Raw genomic sequence first — 21,647 nt, 5'->3', positions numbered from 1 at the left:
TTAAAAATATACAAAAGTATGTAAAATACAAAGTGAAAGCCTCATCAATACTTCTTCCCAGAGGTAAACCACTATTAACAATGAAGAGTGTGTCCTTACTTTTTTCTGTATAACTATGGACATGCACGCACACACGAAGTTTTGTTTTCACATACTTTATCATGCTACATGTACTGTCATGCAAATTTCTTTATAGCAGAAAAATATATTGTGGATATATTTGAATTATTAATCAAATTGGTATAGCTTCTTCTTAGCTGCATATTATTCCATACTATATATAGCCCACATTTATTTAACCCTTCTGATACTGAAAAGCTTTAGCTTATTTCCAGTTTTCACTATTTCAGGGTTGCACTGAATAACCTTGCCGATAAATTTTTGAATTGTTGAGCTATGATAGAATGCTATAAGTGGAATTTCTGAGCTAAGTTTATATACATTGAAGTTTGGATAGACATTGCTAAAGTGTGCTCAATAGCTTGAATGGGGTTTTCCCTCTACTTTTCAATTGAGAGACAGCATACTACAATAAGATGCATAAAGTATATTATTTTAAGTGTGCAACTGAATGAACTTTTATATGTGTATTTAGCTATGAAAGCACCATTTCCAGCCTCCCAGAAGGCTCCCCCCAGCCTTTTTTTCTTTTTTCTTTCTTTCTTTCTTTTTTTTTTTTGAGATGGAGTCTCGCACTGTTGCCCAGGCTGGAGTGCAATGGCATGATCTCGGCTCACTGCAACCTCCGCCTCCTGGGTTCAAGCAATTCTCCTGCCTCAGCCTCCTGAGTAGCGGTGATTACAGGCACCCACCACCGCGGCAGGCTAATTTTTTGTATTTTTAATAGAGATGGGGTTTCACTGTGTTGGCCAGGCTGGTCTCAGACTCCTGACCTCGTGATCTGCCCACCTCAGCTTCCCAGAGTGCTGGGATTACAGGCGTGAGCCACTGCGCCCAGCCAGAAGGCTGTCTTTAAACCTTCCCAGTACAGACCTCTCCCTGAGAGATCACCACTATTCCAATTTCTATAATCGTCGATTCTTTCTGTCTGCTCATATAAATGAAATTGTATAGACACAAATGAGTCTGGCTTCTTTGACTCAACAGGTTTTATATTTATCCATGTTGTCGTGTGTGTGCATAGTTCACTTTTTACTGTTATATAGTATTCTATTGGATGAATGTCCCACAATTTGTTTATCCATTCACCTGTTGATGGATGTTTTGGTTGTTTCCACCATGTTGGCTGTTATGAAGAATGTGGCTGTGAACATTTGTGTGCAAATATTTTGGTGGACACGTTTGCATTTATCTAGGGTGTATATGCCTAGGAGTAGAATTGCTGGGTTATAGGGTTTGTTTAACTTTCTTAGAAACTACAGAACAGTTTTCCAAACAGGCTAAACCTGTTTGCCCTTCCGCCAGTTGTATAAGTTGAAACCTCCTAGCATATGAAAGTATCAAATACTGTATTGTTACTGTACACTTAATTGTCTCCCCAGACAATTTTAGGAACTGTCTTGTTCAGTACCTCAAATATAGTGGGATTCTCAATAAATATTTGTGGAATTGGACTAGTAATTAAGCAGTTACTATTTGTTATGCTTCAAGGTCTCTACCACACAATTTGAAGAATTAACATACGTTACTGTGGACAAACTGTTGTACGTATGGATGTTTTATGACACAAAGGAAAGCCCATTTTTTTGTGTATAGGACTGTGGCCTTTACTTTATTGTATCCTCTATGGAGCTTAGCACAGAAATGGGCACAGAGGAAGTGCTGTAATGACTAGCATGCTGGACTTAGTGAGCTACCAGATTCAAAGACTGCCAAGTCTCTCTGAAACCTTTACCTACTCATATTTCTAGACTGAGGTCTAAAGGAGACAGACAGAAGAGAAAAATTCTCTTCTATCCCTCACTGTCTACACTGTCACCAGCCCCATTTTCTTAGGTTTTTAACTATGGATAGATAGTTTTCACCTTCAAAATGTTAGCCAGCTCATTCATCTATCTATCTATAGACAATTAGAAGTCTATCTATAGTTAGTTACTAACTATCTATAGTTGGAAACCTAAGAAACCTGATTTATGAGGTCCACTAAAGACCCAGATCATGCAGGGTAGGAAAGAGCGATCCTTGATAACGTACATCTTTATGTCTTTCCTTGTGAAAGGTCCAGTGCATGAAGATGTGATATAGCCCGTTACACTAGGTCTTTAGTCTTCTCGTGTAACTGTCTGTAAAGTTCTCCATTCCTCTGGGAATTTGTGAGCTGAGGATGTAAAAAAGAAAAAAATGTTTCTTGCATGAACTAGGCCTTCATCAAAATTCACTCCAACTCAGATTCATTTCCATTTCTAGTCCCATTGCTGCCCACAACCAACTGAGCATGATGAATGAGTTGGCTGACATTTTTAAAGTGAAAACTGTCTATCTGTTCATCTAACCATCTATCTAGCATATCCCCGGATTTGAGTGTCTTCACTTTATTAAGGTAGCATATCCTTCAGTCTTGCCTCCTCTCACATCTAAGTGAAGGAGATGTAAACAACAATCCTTACCCTTGTTTCTATGATGAATACTAGGTTAACATAAGTAAGTCTTGCAAACTTGGGAATTTGCCAGTCCCAAGTTTTTGTTTAATTTACATAATCATTTGCATAGGACTGCATATATTAAGGAAACATCTGTACTTTTCTTATGCATTTAGATGAGATGAAGTTTTTTCAATATTTGAAGTTACTACTTATTATTGATTTCTTCTGCCTCTCCCTTTTTAGGAATCTCACTTTGTGAATATCATGCCATTAGCCTGGTAAGGTGGAGAATGGAAGTAACACTCCTCCTAGCTTTCCTTCTCAGACAACAGAGCACTCCTTAATCAGAGCTGAAGGGTCCTGGAAGTTGGGATCAAAATATATTTTCAAATATTTTGAAATAAAATAAAAAGCTTTATGGTGAAGCACCTTCAAAAAGTGTAATAAAAAAACGCCCTTTCAAGTGTAGAGACATAAAGGTATACTTTATAATGAATCACACTTTCTCAACCTGCATGATCCGGACCTAAGCAGTTAGGTTGCAGAATGGAGGTTGGGGGAATATTTCCTAGTACTGGGGCTGAAAAGGTGCTTGTCTGGAGAGACATGGCAAGGTGACAACGTAGACAAACAATGAAGCTCATTTTCATATATTGGCTTTCCTTAGAGTGAGGCCAACTTGTGTACCCAATATCTCTAAAGACCACCTTTTCTAACAGCACTCTTATCTATCATTCTGGGATGCTTATCTTGAACTCTTCAGCTCTCTCACCACATCCTGATTCATCTTAGCCTTAGAACGTAACTAGTGAATACTCTTCTTAGCACTATCGCACCCTCACTGGAGAAGGATGCTACTGAATTAGTCATTCATTCAAGCAAAGTATATCCACTCCTATATTGTGTGAGGTGAACATATGTGGGATTTTTTTCCCACCTACTCATTCATTCCTAACACCCTACTTTCTTTTCGTAGAATGACTTCTCCCCCATTGTGGTTATTCTTGGTGGGATGGTAAATTCATACTTCTACTACTGTCAAAACCAAAGTGCTCCTGAAGACTTCTTCTGCCACATCCCTCCTCTCACTGCTCAGTATAGCACAAAATTTAAGCTCACCTGATTAGATATAGGCTCACAGGATTTTGAGTCTTAAGCTAGTAGCATGAGCACAGAAGAAATTACTGTTTATTCTTCCCAGTAATGGCTCCCGTATGAGTCTACTTCCCTGCTAGGAGACAATCACTATGGTTCCTGCTTTGTAGACCCCTGTCCTTTTTCAAGCCCTGCTCTTTTCTCTTCTTTCTTTTTTTAAAACTTTTAAGTTCAGTGGTACAAGTGCAGGCTTGTTACATAGGTAACCTTGTGTCATGGGGGTTTGTTGTACAGATTATTTCATCAGCCAGGTATTAAGCCTAGTACCCATTAGTTGTTTTTCGTGATCCTCTCCCTCCACCGACCCTCCACCTTCTGCAAGGCCCCAGTGTGTTTTGTCCCTCTCTATGTGTCCATGTGTTCTCACCATTTAGCTCTCACTTATAAGTGAGAACATGCAGTATTTGGTTTTCTGTTTCTGCAATAGTTTGCTAAGGATAATGTCCTCCAGCTTCACCCATGTCCCTGCAGAGGACATGATCTCCTTCTTTTTTGTGGCTGCATAGTATTCCATGGTGTATATGTGCCACATTTTCTTTATCCAGTCTATCATTGATGGGCATTTAGGTTGATTCCTGTCTTTGCTATTGTGAAGAGTGCTGCAATGGACATATGCATGCATGGATCTTTATAATAGAATGATTTATATTTCTTTGGGTATATACCCAGTAATGGGCTTGCTGGGTCAAATGGTAGCTCTGTCTTTAGGTCTTTGAGGAATCGTCACACTGTCTTCCACAATGTCTAGCCCTGTTCTTTAACTTTCCCATAAACGTTTTGAATTCCCAAAACACTTTCAATAAGATCCCTTGGTTAGTCAGAATTGACAATAATGTCAGCTCAAAGACATTTGGTTCATGTGGCTGGTAACCAAAGAACCTAGAGTGAAACATTGTGCTAGGTACTGAGAGTACAGTGGTAAACAAGACAAACAAGGTTCTTGCCCTAATGGAGTTTATATAATAATGGAAAGCGTAGGTCTACTCAGCACTAAGATAACAAACCCTAGATTAGGAAAAGTCAGCCATTGCTTTCCTATGCTCATGTATTTTAGACCATTTATGCACTCAGGCATGTGACAAATATTTATGGAGTGTCTATGAGTTACCAGACATTATATGTATAAATTTAATCCATTCCACTTGTTTTGCCTAATCAACAGAGGCATAATTAGTTCCTTCCTTCATTGCTCCAAACTCCTTGTGTACCCTAAATGCTTGAAGATCAGGACCAGAAACACATCATAAGCTTGAGCTATTAGAGATACAAGCCTTACCTCCTCTTAGCTTTCTGCCCCCTCCCCAACCTTCCCATATTCCTGTGTGCAGGGGAAGAGGGCTATCACAGAAGGTCACTGTCGTCTTTGGGACTTTGGACAAAATGATAAGGATTAGGATTCTGGGCAGGAGCTTCCTCAGACATGCCTCAGTGAGAGTTTAGTACCATTCAGTGCTTGCCACTTGCCCACAAGGTACCCAGGGTGCAGCAAAGAATGAAAAGTTCATGCTCTGAAGCTTAAAGGGGCTTTGTAATTTTGCTGATCAATGCTTAATAAAGACAGTTTGCCTGTGGTATTGAGAAATAGTGTCCTGTCTTATTCAAATGTCCACCACCTGCCACCATTGACTCTACCTGGAATACCCCACTCTCAGCCTGACTAAATCTTTCGTGACTTCCTGCCTATAAAGCACTTTTCTTCTATCATATCCTTGCTCTAATCATTCACTATTTCAGTGTGTGTATCTGGTCTCCCCAAGTAAACAGTAAGCTGCTGGAGGTAGTGGCCTAAGTATGATGTGTCTGTATCTTTCCCTCCATGTCAGGACTCAGTCAATACTTGGGAGTTGATTGATTGTTGATTGAAAGCAGTACAAAGTTTCTAGGGTCTTTTATCCATAATTACTTGGGTCCATCTTCACACAAGTATCAGTCATTTTTTGCGCCCAGGAAAAGCAAGTCAAAGGATGCCAGGGAGATATTTAATCAGTGTTTTCCCTGCAATTTCAAGCTGCCTTTGAAATTGTAGAAAGCCCATGTTTTCCTAATTAGCAAGGGGTGTCATGACAGGAATCATGAACTTTTCTATCAAATAACGTTTCTGTTCTCGACAGTCTGTCAGGTCATTAGAGATAGGTTGTACATTTATCACTCCAGCAGCAGGGGGGGGGGGGGGGGGGGGGGGGGGGGGGGGGGGGGGGGGGGGGGGGGGGGGGGGGGGGGGGGGGGGGGGGGGGGGGGGGGGGGTATAGGGGGGGGGGGGGGGGGGGGGGGGGGGGGGGGGGGGGGGGGGGGGGGGGGGGGGGGGGGGGGGGGGGGGGGGTTAGAACAATCAAGGTTTTATTACTTGTTGAAAATAAGTACAATCATGGGCATTTTAACAGCCAAAATGATCCCCCAAATCAAACCACGTGCAGAATGCATTTATTTGTAAAAGTGCTAATTGTAACCAAGTCTTGTCCTTAAATCTATTTTTGAGTGAAGGTGACAATATTTCAGTTCAAAGACATGTAACATTCAAGACACTTTGATCATTATTCATGTTAGTCCCCCTTCACACACACGGACAGACACACACACACACACACATACACACACACACACACACACACACTTACCTTCCCCTATCAAAAAAGTATACATGAAACCACATGGGGAACAATGGATTTGACTCTGATGGCAGATATTCAGGGGCCTAAGGGCCAATCTAATTTTTATATTATGCGAGGTGATGGGGGAACAATGGAGACCTAGGAGCTTTATACCAGTGACTGGCACCAGTGCTGTAGTCTGTTTGGTAGTCAGCATTAAATTTTATTTAGAAGATCAATGTGATACCTTTAATGAGGTAGACATGGTAGGTTGGGGCCATGAGGCAATGAGTGGTAAGCTGATAGGAGTTTGAAAGAAAAAGGAATGAAGATGTACTGTGTTACACTGTGCTAGAACATTTTCAGACCTCATCTTATTTCAGTTTCACTTCAATTTTAGGATGCACGTATGATCATTACATCACGAGGTCACACGCATCTAGAAAGCGACAGAGCTGGGATTTGAACCCAACTCTGCTGTCTCCACAGCCCACTGCATCATACATTTTCATAAGGGTCCTGGGGAACTTGATTTTTGATATTGAAATGTAGGCATTTATCTTTCTCACTGGAAGGGTCTGGTTATCTTTATTTATTTATGTATTCATTTATTTATTGCTCCAAGCAGTAATATATTCTCTCAATACAAGATTCAAAAGATACAAAGAGGTATAGTGTGAAAAGTAAATGTCTCTTCCTCCTTTGACCCCAGATACTCAGTTACCCTTCCTGAAGGCAACCACTGATACCAGTTGCTTGCGTATCCTTCCAGAATGTTCCTCTCTTTACTTATTTCTATCCAAGGACAAATGTGAGCAGCACACCTGACTGGGAAGTCACAGAAGGCAAAGCTGATGTACACTTAAAGCTTTTGAAACAAAATTTCCAATGCCGTAGACATTTCTCCTCTAATATATCATAACGATATATTAGGTAACATATCATAACGATAGCCTGAAGTCTCATCCAAAAAAGAAACAACTATAACGACAAATAGGAGAATTATTCTGACTTCAATATTTACCAAATGTTATCTTATTCTTCCCCATACAAAATAATATTTGAAATACAAGGTTGGAGCAGATTGTTTCACAAATACAACATTTTCCCCAATCAGGGGTTGGGAGGAGGCAAGTATCTCTACTGGGATTTATTTATTTATTTATTTATTTTTTTTTTAATTTATTTATTATTATTATACTTTAAGTTGTAGGGTACATGTGCATAACGTGCAGGTTTGTTACATATGTATACTTGTGCCATGTTGCTGTGCTGCACCCATCAACTCGTCATTTACATCAGGTATAACTCCCAATGCAATCCCTGCCTCCTCCCCCCTCCCCATGATAGGCCCCGGTGTGTGATGTTCCCCTTTCTGAGTCCAAGTGATCTCATTGTTCAGTTCCCACCTATGGGTGAGAACATGCGGTGTTTGGTTTTCTGTTCTTGTGATAGTTTGCTAAGAATGATGGTTTCCAGCTGCATCCATGTCCCTATAAAGGACACAAACTCATCCTTTTTATGGCTGCATAGTATTCCATGGTGTATATGTGCCACATTTTCTTAATCCAATCTGTCACTGATGGACATTTGGGTTGATTCCAAGTCTTTGCTATTGTGAATAGTGCTGCAATAAACATACGTGTGCATGTGTCTTTATAGCAGCATAATTTATAATCCTTTGGGTATATACCCAGTAATGGGATGGCTGGGTCATATGGTACATCTAGTTCTAGATCCTTGAGGAATCGCCATACTGTTTTCCATAATGGTTGAACTAGTTTACAATCCCACCAACAGTGTAAAAGTGTTCCTATTTCTCCACATCCTCTCCAGCACCTGTTGTTTCCTGACTTTTTAATGATCGCCATTCTAACTGGTGTGAGATGGTATCTCATTGTGGTTTTGATTTGCATTTCTCTGATGGCCAGTGATGATGAGCATTTTTTCATGTGTCTGTTGGCTATATGAATGTCTTCTTTTGAGAAATGTCTGTTCATATCCTTTGCCCACTTTTTGATGGGGTTGTTTGTTTTTTTCTTGTAAATTTGTTGGAGTTCTTTGTAGGTTCTGGATATTAGCCCTTTGTCAGATGAGTAGATTGCAAAAATTTTCTCCCATTCTGTAGGTTGCCTGTTCACTCTGATGGTAGTTTCTTTTGCTGTGCAGAAGCTCTTTAGTTTAATGAGATCCCATTTGTCAATTTTGGCTTTTGCTGCCATTGCTTTTGGTGTTTTAGACATGAAGTCTTTGCCCATGCCTATGTCCTGAATGGTACTACCTAGGTTTTCCTCTAGGATTTTTATGGTATTAGGTCTAACATTTAAGTCTCTAATCCATCTTGAATTAATTTTCGTATAAGGAGTAAGGAAAGGATCCAGTTTCAGCTTTCTACTTATGGCTAGCCAATTTTCCCAGCACCATTTATTAAATAGGGAATCCCTTCCCCATTTCTTGTTTCTCTCAGGTTTGTCAAAGATCAGATGGCTGTAGATGTGTGGTATTATTTCTGAGGACTCTGTTCTGTTCCATTGGTCTATATCTCTGTTTTGGTACCAGTACCATGCTGTTTTGGTTACTGTAGCCTTGTAGTATAGTTTGAAGTCAGGTAGCGTGATGCCTCCAGCTTTGTTCTTTTGACTTAGGATTGTCTTGGAGATGCGGGCTCTTTTTTGGTTCCATATGAACTTTAAAGCAGTTTTTTCCAATTCTGTGAAGAAACTCATTGGTAGCTTGATGGGGATGGCATTGAATCTATAAATTACCTTGGGCAGTATGGCCATTTTCATAATATTGATTCTTCCTATCCATGAGCATGGTATGTTCTTCCATTTGTTTGTGTCCTCTTTTATTTCACTGAGCAGTGGTTTGTAGTTCTCCTTGAAGAGGTCCTTTACATCCCTTGTAAGTTGGATTCCTAGGTATTTTATTCTCTTTGAAGCAATTGTGAATGGAAGTTCATTCCTGATTTGGCTCTCTGTTTGTCTGTTACTGGTGTATAAGAATGCTTGTGATTTTTGCACATTAATTTTGTATCCTGAGACTTTGCTGAAGTTGCTTATCAGCTTAAGGAGATTTTGGGCTGAGACAATGGGGTTTTCTAAATATACAATCATGTCATCTGCAAACAGGGACAATTTGACTTCTTCTTTTCCTAACTGAATACCCTTGATTTCTTTCTCTTGCCTGATTGCCCTAGCCAGAACTTCCAACACTATGTTGAATAGGAGTGGTGAGAGAGGGCATCCCTGTCTTGTGCCAGTTTTCAAAGGGAATTTTTCCAGTTTTTGCCCATTCAGTATGATATTGGCTGTGGGTTTGTCATAGATAGCTCTTATTATTTTGAGGTACGTTCCATCAATACCGAATTTATTGAGCGTTTTTAGCATGAAGGGCTGTTGAATTTTGTCAAAAGCCTTTTCTGCATCTATTGAGATAATCATGTGGTTCTTGTCTTTGGTTCTGTTTATATGCTGCATTATGTTTATTGATTTGCGAATGTTGAACCAGCCTTGCATCCCAGGGATGAAGCCCACTTGATCATGGTGGATAAGCTTTTTGATGTGTTGCTGAATCCGGTTTGCCAGTATTTTATTGAGGATTTTTGCATCGATGTTCATCACGGATATTGGTCTAAAATTCTCTTTTTTTGTTGTGTCTCTGCCAGGCTTTGGTATCAGGATGATGTTGGCCTCATAAAATGAGTTAGGGAGGATTCCCTCTTTTTCTATTGATTGGAATAGTTTCAGAAGGAATGGTACCAACTCCTCCTTGTACCTCTGGTAGAATTCAGCTGTGAATCCATCTGGTCCTGGACTTTTTTTGGTTGGTAGGCTATTAATTATTGCCTCAATTTCAGAGCCTGCTATTGGTCTATTCAGGGATTCAACTTCTTCCTGGTTTAGTCTTGGAAGAGTGTAAGTGTCCAGGAAATTATCCATTTCTTCTAGATTTTCCAGTTTATTTGCGTAGAGGTGTTTATAGTATTCTCTGATGGTAGTTTGTATTTCTGTGGGGTCGGTGGTGATATCCCCTTGATCATTTTTAATTGCGTCGATTTGATTCTTCTCTCTTTTCTTCTTTATTAGTCTGGCTAGTGGTCTGTCAATTTTGTTGATCTTTTCAAAAAACCAACTCCTGGATTCATTGATTTTTTGGAGGGTTTTTTGTGTCTCTATCTCCTTCAGTTCTGCTCTGATCTTAGTTATTTCTTGCCTTCTGCTAGCTTTCGAATGTGTTTGCTCTTGCTTCTCTAGTTCTTTTAATTGCGATGTTAGAGTGTCAATTTTACATCTTTCCTGCTTTCTCTTGTGGGCATTTAGTGCTATAAATTTCCCTCTACACACTGCTTTAAATGTGTCCCAGAGATTCTGGTATGTTGTATCTTTGTTCTCATTGGTTTCAAAGAACATCTTTATTTCTGCCTTCATTTCGTTATGTACCCAGTAGTCATTCAGGAGCAGGTTGTTCAGTTTCCATGTAGTTGAGCGGTTTTGAGTGAGTTTCTTAGTCCTGAGTTCTAGTTTGATTGCACTGTGGTCTGAGAGACAGTTTGTTATAATTTCTGTTCTTGTACATTTGCTGAGGAGTGCTTTACTTCCAATTACGTGGTCAATTTTGGAGTAAGTATGATGTGGTGCTGAGAAGAATGTATATTCTGTTGATTTGGGGTGGAGAGTTCTATAGATGTCTATTAGGTCTGCTTGCTGCAGAGATGAGTTCAATTCCTGGATATCCTTGTTAACTTTCTGTCTCGTTGATCTGTCTAATGTTGACAGTGGAGTGTTGAAGTCTCCCATTATTATTGTATGGGAGTCTAAGTCTCTTTGTAAGTCTCTAAGGACTTGCTTTATGAATCTGGGTGCTCCTGTATTGGGTGCATATATATTTAGGATAGTTAGCTCTTCCTGTTGAATTGATCCCTTTACCATTATGTAATGGCCTTCTTTGTCTCTTTTGATCTTTGATGGTTTAAAGTCTGTTTTATCAGAGACTAGTATTGCAACCCCTGCTTTTTTTTTGTTCTCCATTTGCTTGGTAAATCTTCCTCCATCCCTTTATTTTGAGCCTATGTATGTCTCTGCGTGTGAGATGGGTCTCCTGAATACAGCAGACTGATGGGTCTTGACTCTTTATCCAGTTTGCCAGTCTGTGTCTTTTAATTGGAGCATTTAGTCCATTTACATTTAAGGTTAAGATTGTTATGTGTGAACTTGATCCTGCCATTATGATATTAACTGGTTATTTTGCTCATTAGTTGATGCAGTTTCTTCCTAGCCTCAATGGTCTTTACATTTTGGCATGTTTTTGCAATGGCTGGTACCGGTTGTTCCTTTCCATGTTTAGTGCTTCCTTCAGGATCTCTTGTAAGGCAGGCCTAGTGGTGACAAAATCTCTAAGCATTTGCTTATCTGTAAAGGATTTTATTTCTCCTTAACTTATGAAACTTAGTTTGGCTGGATATGAAATTCTGGGTTTAAAATTCTTTTCTTTAAGAATGTTGAATATTGGCCCCCACTCTCTTCTGGTTTGGAGAGTTTCTGCCGAGAGATCTGCTGTTAGTCTGATGGGCTTCCCTTTGTGGGTAACCCGACCTTTCTCTCTGGCTGCCCTTAAGATTTTTTCCTTCATTTCAACTTTGGTGAATCTGGCAATTATGTGTCTTGGAGTTGCTCTTCTCGAGGAGTATCTTTGTGGCGTTCTCTGTATTTCCTGGATTTGAATGTTGGCCTGCCCTACTAGGTTGGGGAAGTTCTCCTGGATGATATCCTGAAGAGTGTTTTCCAACTTGGTTCCATTTTCCCCCTCACTTTCAGGCACCCCAATCAGATGTAGATTTGGTCTTTTTACATAATCCCATACTTCTTGCAGGCTTTGTTCGTTTGTTTTTCTTCTTTTTTCTTTTGGTTTCTCTTCTCGCTTCATTTCATTCATTTGATCCTCAATCGCTGATACTCTTTCTTCCAGTTGATCGAGTCGGTTACTGAAGCTTGTGCATTTGTCACGTATTTCTCGTGTCATGGTTTTCATCTCTTTCATTTCGTTTAGGACCTTCTCTGCATTAATTACTCTAGCCATCAATTCTTCCACTTTTTTTTCAAGATTTTTAGTTTCTTTGCGCTGGGTACGTAATTCCTCCTTTAGCTCTGAGAAATTTGATGGACTGAAGCCTTCTTCTCTCATCTCGTCAAAGTCATTCTCCGTCCAGCTTTGATCCGTTGCTGGCGATGAGCTGCGCTCCTTTGCCGGGGGAGATGCGCTCTTATTTTTGGAATTTCCAGCTTTTCTGCCCTGCTTTTTCCCCATCTTTGTGGTTTTATCTGCCTCTGGTCTTTGATGATGGTGATGTACTGATGGGGTTTTGGTGTAGGTGTCCTTCCTGTTTGATAGTTTTTCTTCTAACAGTCAGGACCCTCAGCTGTAGGTCTGTTGGAGATTGCTTGAGGTCCACTCCAGACCCTGTTTGCCTGGGTATCAGCAGCAGAGGCTGCAGAAGATAGAATATTTCTGAACAGCGAGTGTACCTGTCTGATTCTTGCTTTGGAAGCTTCCTCTCAGGGGTGTACTCCACCCTGTGAGGTGTGGGGTGTCAGACTGCCCCTAGTGGGGGATGTCTCCCAGTTAGGCTACTCAGGGGTCAGGGACCCACTTGAGCAGGGAGTCTGTCCCTTCTCAGATCTCAACCTCCGTGTTGGGAGATCCACTGCTCTCTTCAAAGCTGTCAGACAGAGTCGTTTGCGTCTGCAGAGGCTTCTGCTGTGTTTGTTATTATTTACTGTGCCCTGTCCCCAGAGGTGGAGTCTACAGAGACAGGCAGGTTTCCTTGAGCTGCTGTGAGCTCCACCCAGTTTGAGCTTCCCAGCAGCTTTGTTTACCTACTTAAGCCTCAGCAATGGCGGGCGCCCCTCCTCCAGCCTCGCTGCTGCCTTGCTGGTAGATCACAGACTGCTGTGCTAGCAATGAGGGAGGCTCCGTGGGTGTGGGACCCTCCCGGCCAGGTGTGGGATATGATCTCCTGGTGTGCCTGTTTGCTTAAAGCGCAGTATTGGGGTGGGAGTTACCCGATTTTCCAGGTGTTGTGTGTGTCTCAGTTCCCCTGGCTAGGAAAAGGGATTCCCTTCCCCCTTGCGCTTCCCAGGTGAGGCAATGCCTCGCCCTGCTTCAGCTCTCGCTGGTCGGGCTGCAGCAGCTGACCAGCACCGATCGTCCGGCACTCCCCAGTGAGATGAACCCAGTACCTCAGTTGAAAATGCAGAAATCACCGGTCTTCTGTGTCGCTTGCGCTGGGAGTTGGAGACTGGAGCTGTTCCTATTCGGCCATCTTGCTCCGCCCATCTCATTTTCTTTACTGGGATTTATTGAAAAATTCTGTTTGTGAATGGAATTCATTTTGGGATTTTTGTTTTTATTTTTATTTTTAATTTTTAAAATTTCCATAGGTTTTGGTGGAACAGGTAGTATTTGGTTACATGAGTACATTCGTTAGTGGTGATTTGTGAGATTTTGGTGCGCCCATCAGTTGAGCAAGTATACACTTGGAATTCATTTTTATTTCCACAGGTATTATATTCTTTTTACATAATTAGGCACAACTTCACAACTCAAGGAGAGGAACAGTAAGGATCTTTGTCAAAATCATCTGCAGTAAAGAAAAAAAGAACATTTTCAGCTGTGGCATCAGGGACTTTACACATAGTAGAAGCATAAGAAAATTTTATCAAATGAAGGAAAAAATAAAGAAATTAGAAGAGAAGGGAAGAATGTGGTGCTTTCTTTGGACCATTTTATATAAAATCTGGGGTGAATTAATTCATCCAGACAGCACTGTTTGGGCAACCAGTGCATATGTTCTCCCTACATTGTGAATAAGAGGCAGCATTATTGACCTTAGCCTTAACCTAGGAGAGGATGTTTATGTACAAACCTTGGAGGCCTTCAAGAGAAGATGACATAAAATGTGAACATACACATTTATATCCCTTATGGATTTGATATTCTTGCACTGAAAGTTTGGCTATTTCTCAAGCTTGAGAATGCCTGGTGGTACAGAAGGCATGATTTTTCACTCTCTGCTAATAGAATCAAGCTTCTGACTGCCACCAGTACAATGGTAGCACCCAGATTTCAGTTTCAGAACCTGTGGCAGATCTACCTGCCCCACCGGCTCAGTTTGTCTCAACCAATGAGCACTTTAATGTTGGTTTTCCAGGTCGATTGCTTGGTAAGGCAACATCAATATCCTGGATATGGTATTTGCTAGTGATCCTCTGAAGCAAAATATGTACACATCAGGCTGTATATTTGCTAATTAAACAGTCCCCAGGGACATCAAGAAATCCAATGCTAAATAACCCTCTTGAAAAATGTTATTTCCTAACCAGCCCCAGCTATTATGTACTAAGGTGCTTCCACAACCCATGACTTGTCTATGTCATGGCACCCCAGTGCCTTTATATGAGCACCAAGACATATCCACAGGTTAGTTGGCCAGAGTTTGATAAATGCTTGTGGCCAGGGAGAGGTTTTTTTATGTGCGTCACTAACTTTCCCACACAAAAATGGGAGACTGAGACTCTATACAGTAGTCAACCAGCCTAAACTGGAAAACAGTGTTGTGTCATATACAGCCCTGAAACTGGCAGGCACTTAAGAGATTATCCATTCTAGCCCCCTCATATTAAAGGTAGAAAGAATGTATCTCCAAGCAGAGAAGTGATGTGATCAAGGTCACAGAGTGACTGACAGAGCTGGAACCTGAACCAAAGCCTTCCAACTCCAAGTTTGATGCTTTTTTAACCCACCTTGCTGCGTCCAGATTGCCTTCAGCCCTTGGACATAGAACTGGTTTTTGGAGCCAATATAAAGAAAAACACTAGAGAATAAGGCAGTCCTGCCTCCAGCACTGAGAAGGCAGGAGAATGACAACAGCCAGGCCACCAAAGTGTGTGTGAACTGGAGTATACTTTGGTCTTAAAGAAAGGCAATCAAAGACCACTGCGCTATCATCTAACTAGAAGCACACAATGCAGAATCATCACAATATCAACCTGAAGTTCTTAAGTTCTTGCTCACTTTGCCTTTCTCTTTACTTTAAGCCTGTAGGCCAATCCTTTTCCTACAGTTTCCCTTTTTACATAATTAGGTACAACACCCCATTCCCAACTGAACATCTGTCTCTTCTTATAAATATGGCTTCCTATGGAAGAAGCTCAGCATCTAAGATGGATGTGTATCTCTGAGAGTTTTCTTGATAGGTGTACTAGCCCTGAGAGCCAGAAGACCTGAGTTCTGGCTCCAGTTCTGCTGGATGGCTAAGGGCTGAGTGACTGGCCCCGGTTTTACTGGATGGTAAGGATGGACTCAGTGACTGTCAATAAGGCATTTTCCTTTTCCCTGATTGAGGTTCCTCAACTGTAAAATGAAGGGATTGGACTAGACAATGTCTAAGGTTCCTTCTGGTTTTAACGGTCTGTGACAATTGTTTTTAATTACTCATGAATTTTCTAACCTCCCATCTCTTCTTTCCTCTATTAGTCTAATAACACATTCATACTAAATTTACTAGGTACAGACACACCTATACACACTTCTGTACACATTTCTATGCTTCTATACACACTTTCTCAGCCAAGAATGAGTCAAGGTATACACATGCACATGTGCACTTAGTTTTGAAGAGGAAGTATCATCCAAGACCCAGTATGTGGTCTCACGTTAATTCAATATGCAATATAAATGTAGACAACACAACCCTTTTTTCTTACCATTTGGAAAGCTTATTTCTGAAGGTGTGCCTTGTGCAGAGCCTAAAGATTTGAAAGTGGAGCTAGTTGCAGTTGACTTGAGGAATGGTGTCAACAGTTTGTGCTCAAAGGTTTTCTTTAGTCCCTCCTGTTTATATCCAACTTTTATTTGACACCGGCTGCTCGCATCTGAAATGATACCAAGAAAAGTTAAAAACATAAAACTCATCAAATTCTATACTTAAAGTAGTGAATTTTATGGTATATAAATTACACTTCAATAATCTGGTTTAAAAACACAAAGCTTGATGCACAGTGTTCATTCTGCATACCTGAAGGAGTCAGCTTTTCTATGAAGTTGTAAGAAGTAGGTTTGTACTATAATGTGTGGTGTAAGAAGAGACAATTCACATACCTAGGATGCCTGCTTTTCCGAGAGCACAAGGACCAGCAGATTGCTGATATGGTCAGCATAAAGTGGGGAATGGGGGGAATCTCAGTGCTACTTGTAGAATCTTAGAGTTCAAATGCTGCCTTCACTAAAGAAAATTGATTAGGCTTTGTATTGAGACTGAGAGAAGCTGCCTGAATTGGATGGAAGATCCTTTTGATACATAGAACATCAGTTTGCCTGCACTGGAAACATTCTTAAGGGAAGCATCAGCGTTAAGAGGCAACATCTGAGTTCACTACATCCCCCAGTTTGTGGGCCATCAGTACACCTGTGCAGCCCACTGGCCAGGCATCTTAGGAATGCTTATAAGTTCTCTCTATCTCCACCACCACTCCTTGCTTCCTATATCCACTCAACCCACTGTTGGCTACTAGCCAGAAGCCCCTGAGACCCAGTGCCTGGAACACAGTAGACACGCATTCAATGTTCTTTTAATTGAATTGAGACTGATGTGACAGTGAGGGTAAGCAATCCAAGGAATCTGGGCCAAAACAAAAGCATCCCTAGTTTAAAATATGGCCCAAGTCACATTCTTCATTTGACTTCATTCATCTCAGCTCAAAAGCACAAATCATTTTCACGACATGGAAACAGCCTGTGTTTTGATGCTGATATGCTGTATGTACTCAAGTTAGGAGACAAATTAATCTGATCAGTTTTGTAAAACATGTAAAATTCAAAACTTCATCCAAACTGACATCTTACCAGAAGAGTTATCCAATCGCAACCACCCACAACAGAGGTGTATCTGCCACTGCTCCCGCACACTCTCCTTCATCACACAGTGAAACACAAAAATGAAGAATCCTAAGCCAGGAGAAGAAGGTCAGTCTTTTTCGGTTTCTTTCACCAGCTGTCACCAATGCCCTGACTCAGGTCTGCTCCTGTCATGAGAGATACTACTTTCAAGGAACCCCAGGACCACTACTGGCTTTCTGATCTTGTCTTTGTAGCCTCCCTCCCAAAGGCAAAAATGTCTATATCAAGACTTCATGTCAACCACTATTTTGTCCCGGGGCTGCTGTTCATCCTAGAGCATGAGAGGTAAGGTAGCCCCTCTCTGAGATTGCTTTCAATCATCCCCACAACCTGGCATTGGCATCCTTGTGTGGTTTCCTTCCACATTGGACCAATAGAATATAGCAGAAGGGATGGCATGTCACTTTCAAGATTAGGTTATAAAAGATCTCTCTCTCTCTCTCTCTCTCTCTCTCTCATCACTCTGAAGGAAGCCAAGTATTTTGTCCTGAGGACATCCTGGCATCTCTGTGGAGAGGCCCACATGGTGAGGAACTGAGGCTTCCAGTCCACGACCATGTGGATGAGCCTTCCTGGAAGCACATTCCCCAGTCCCAGTCAAGTTTTTAGATCATCGCAGGCCCGGATGACAGCTTGACTACAACTTTACGACAGTCCCTGCGTCAGAAACACCCAGCTAAGCTGCTCCTGAATTACTGATCCTCAGACACTGTGTGAGATAATAAATTTTTGTTGTTTTAGGCTGGTAAAATTTGGGGGTAATGTATTACATAGCAATAAATAGCTATTACACATGCTTTTTGGCATAATGACACCATGTGGAAACCATGGATTTGACCCTCAACTTCCAATGCCAGCCCTGATTTTGTCCTGCAAGGGGGAGGGAGGAGCTGAAAGTCTTTGTCAGCAGTGCTGGCCATTTCTCTTTCTCACCCTCTAAAATATCTCCTTGGAAGATAAAAGTATGACTTAAGATTATCTTGGCCAGGCATGGTGGCTCACACCTGTAATCCCAGCACTTTGGGAGGCAGAGGCAGGTGGATCACTTGAAGCCAGTAGTTCAAGACCAACTTGGTCAACATAGAGAAACCCCGTCTCTATTAAAAATACAAAAATTAGCTGGGTGTGGTGGCACATGCCTGTAGTCCCATCTACATGGAAGGCTGAGGCACGAGAATCACTTGAACCCAGGAGGCAGAGGTTGCAGTGAGCCGGAATCGAGCCACTACACTCCAGCCCGGGCGATAGAGCAAGATTCTGTCTTAAAAAAAAAATAAAATATCTTGATTGCAAATTCCCTGGAGGACCAATTAGATTTCCTGCAGTTGGGGGTAGAATTGGCAGAAATAACTCCTGTCAATAGCCTGACTTATATTTATGGTCCATTACAAAAAGTCTTTATCCACAAAACCTTTCCAGATGCCTCAAACTGAAACTCATTTTTCCCACTTCTGAACTCTCATAACATTTTGTTTCTTGTATTGTTATATGTAGCCATACAATTATTCATCTATTTCCCATTTCTCCACCTAGCTGTTGAGTCTTTGAGGGCTGAGATATGTTTCCTTTTCATATTTATGCCATTTTGCCCTTCATCTTTAATGCACTAACTGCTGCAGCTCAATAAATATATGTTGATTTGAACTCCAAGGCACTTGATACACAAACTCTCACATCCACCTACAACATAGTGATAACTGCTTGAGCCTCAAAATATTTATTCTGATCCAAGTGCAGTTTGGAAACCTTTATTCTCTATACAGGTTCAGCTTGCCTCTAAATTGGCCAGTTGTCCTGAAGGTAAATTAGTATCAAAGAGGTCTTAACCCATTGTAAACTGAGCACCAGTCTATTGTAAATGCCCCAAAGCAAATTTCAGCTAGAGCACTGCTGGAAGTAAAGATAACAAACCTGCACATTGTGCACATGTACCCTAGAACTTAAAGTATAATAAAAAATAAATAAATAAAAAGAATCTTGATGGAGGCGAGTGACTTTCTCCTGCCATATTCTGTCCTTGTTTGACCATACCTCCCACCAGCACCATGTTCAGTTTGGGAGGCTTTGTTTTAAGAGCAAGATGACAAACAGAAGTATTCAAGAATACAGTGAAGAAGGATAGTGAAGAAAAGCTGAAAGAGCTGGGATGTTGTATCCAGACCAAAAAAAAAAAAAAAAAACTTGGAGTGGAAAACATAGAGTGAGAAGAGATGGTAACTTAGCCACAGATCTGAAAGGGCTGCCATGAAAAGGACAAATTAGGCTTGTATCTGTACAGTTGCCCGGTTAGAACCAGGAGAAATGGAAGAATGTTCCAGAGCAACCACGTACTAACAAATCACAGCTAGTGTTTATTTGGCAATAAGTATATGATAGGCATTGTACTATTAGTCTCATTTTTATAGTTGAGGAAACTCGGAGTCCAAGAAGTCTAGTAAACTTGACCCAGGTCACAGAGCTAACATTGAGCTGGCAGCACCAGTTCCGAATACAGGCAGTCTGACTATAGAGCCCAAGGCCTTAACTACTGTACTATACTAACCTCAGATAAGGAAAACCGGTACCATATCAGAGCTGATAAATGCTTTGCTTTACAGAATGGTGAGCTCTCAGTCTATGGAAAGTTTCAGGCAGAGGCAAGTGACTTCTTGTCACTTGATGGGAAGTTTGATTGGGAAGATCTTGGCTCCCTAGCCCCAGCCCTGAGACTCTGATTCCAGATGGGAGGCTAAACGGAATGGCATGTAAACGGAATGGCATGTCTCTCTAACTCTCCCAAAAGCTTTATCCCCATGTGTAACCAAACAACTGCGGGGATGAATTCAGCAGTGTTTGCTGTTTTTCTGAGCAGCAGCCACCTGGAAGGCGGCGCAGCACCCCGAGGAGAGCAAACCACAGTCTCAGAGCAGGCAAAACTCCTCCAACTTCAGCATGTACAAGGGGTGACAGTGACATCAAGCACCTATTACTACTCTGATTTCTTGCATGGAGTTTAGTTTTCAGACTTAAAGGTTATTCTGTGAATTCCAGTGAGCTGCCTGCCAAATCTCCCCCTCTGCCTGACAGCTTTCCTTTTCCTTTCCCATAACAGATTGATCTGCTTACTCACTAGGAAAACACAGGCATGAGGGAAGATGTCAGGTTTTTGTCACCTGCAGTTTTATTTGTGCATTCCTCCTTCACAAATAGCTCATCACGAGCATAATTTTTCCCACTTGACCACAGGTCACCCCCATCCCCTTCAGCCAGCGTTGCAAGCTTGTCATTTGTCTTTTAAATGACTACTTTGTTCACTTGTTCCACCATTTGTTTTGGAGGTTATTCGGGTCATGTGTGTGTGTGTGTCTTGAATTTGAAACTCCGAGCTCTGAAAACTCCCTTGCTACAAGATGGTACATGCTATCTTGTAGTCATTTCAGGCAGGACTGGCAAGACTTTGTGCTTGATGGACATAAGGCATATCTGACAGACAGACAGCTTGGCTCTTTTGGTGCTGGATCTATGGGACTTTGATTTTAGTTTTCAAGAAATACCCAGTTAGAACACTTATATACTGTTGGTGGGAATGTAAATTAGTTCTGTCACTGTGGAAAGCAGTTTGAAGATTTCTCAAATAAATTAAAACAGAGCTACTATTTGACTCAGCAATCCCATTATTGGGTATATATCCAAAAGAAAACAGATCACTCTACCAAAAAGACACATGCACCCTTATGTTCATTGCAACAATATTCACAACGGTAAAGACACGGAATCAAACTAGGTGTCCATTAATGGTGGATTGGATAAAGAAAGTGTCTACATAGCCACCATGGAATACTACTCAGCTATAAAAAAAGAATGAGATCATGTCATTTGCAGCAGCATGGATGCAGCTAGGGGCTATTACGCTAAGTGAATTAATGAAGGAACGAAAACCAAGTACTGCATGTTCTCACTTAAAAGTGAAAACTAAACATGGGGTACACATGGACATAAAGATGGCAACGGTAGACAACTGGGGACTATTAGAGGGGAGAGGAGGGAGAAAGTAAGGATTGAAAAGGTAACTATTGGGTTCTATGCTTACTACCTAGACGATGGGATCATTCACACCCAAAACCTCAGCATGACATAATATACCCAGCTAACAAACCTGCACATCTACCCCCTGAATCTGAAATAAAAGTTGAAAAGAAAAGAAATATCCTATTAAATTCTGCTTCTATCCATGCAGTTTCCTTCCTTAGATGCTACTTTCCACCATAAGAGTGGTTTTGAAAACACCCCTGCCCCTCCTTTTTAAAATCAGAACTGCCTGGCTTTCTTGATCTTTTGCCAGCTTTTCTTTAACCCCTCTTTCCACAGAGTGAGTGCATTTTTCCTCAGAATCACTGAGCCAAAGAGAAGCCTGGAGTTACCACTG

The 21,647-nt window shown here is 41.2% G+C and overlaps 2 protein-coding genes across 3 annotated transcripts in view; one reads left to right on the top strand and one right to left on the bottom strand.

Moving 5' to 3' along the window:
- Positions 1-13,713: 13,713 nt before the first annotated feature.
- The window catches only part of ADGRG4 (adhesion G protein-coupled receptor G4), a 113,855-nt gene continuing 105,921 nt past the window's right edge, over positions 13,714-21,647 (bottom strand). For both annotated transcript variants that reach the window (XM_050777198.1, XM_050777197.1), the window contains exons 21-23: positions 17,189-17,290; positions 16,051-16,218; positions 13,714-13,925 (exon numbers count right to left, since the gene is read on the bottom strand). In XM_050777198.1, coding sequence (XP_050633155.1) covers positions 13,888-13,925; positions 16,051-16,218; positions 17,189-17,290 — 308 coding nt within the window. In that variant the 3' untranslated portion in view covers positions 13,714-13,887. The remainder of the gene's footprint in view (positions 13,926-16,050; positions 16,219-17,188; positions 17,291-21,647) is intronic.
- Positions 16,518-21,647, top strand: part of MAP7D3 (MAP7 domain containing 3) — a 195,566-nt gene continuing 190,436 nt past the window's right edge. The window contains exon 1 of the mRNA XM_050777203.1: positions 16,518-16,522. The gene's annotated coding sequence lies outside the window, so the exon portion shown is untranslated. The remainder of the gene's footprint in view (positions 16,523-21,647) is intronic.

The sequence above is a fragment of the Macaca thibetana genome, chromosome X, assembly GCF_024542745.1.
Source record: "Macaca thibetana thibetana isolate TM-01 chromosome X, ASM2454274v1, whole genome shotgun sequence".
NCBI classification, from domain to species: domain Eukaryota; kingdom Metazoa; phylum Chordata; class Mammalia; order Primates; family Cercopithecidae; genus Macaca; species Macaca thibetana.
This window is presented reverse-complemented; position numbering and strand designations above follow the sequence as displayed.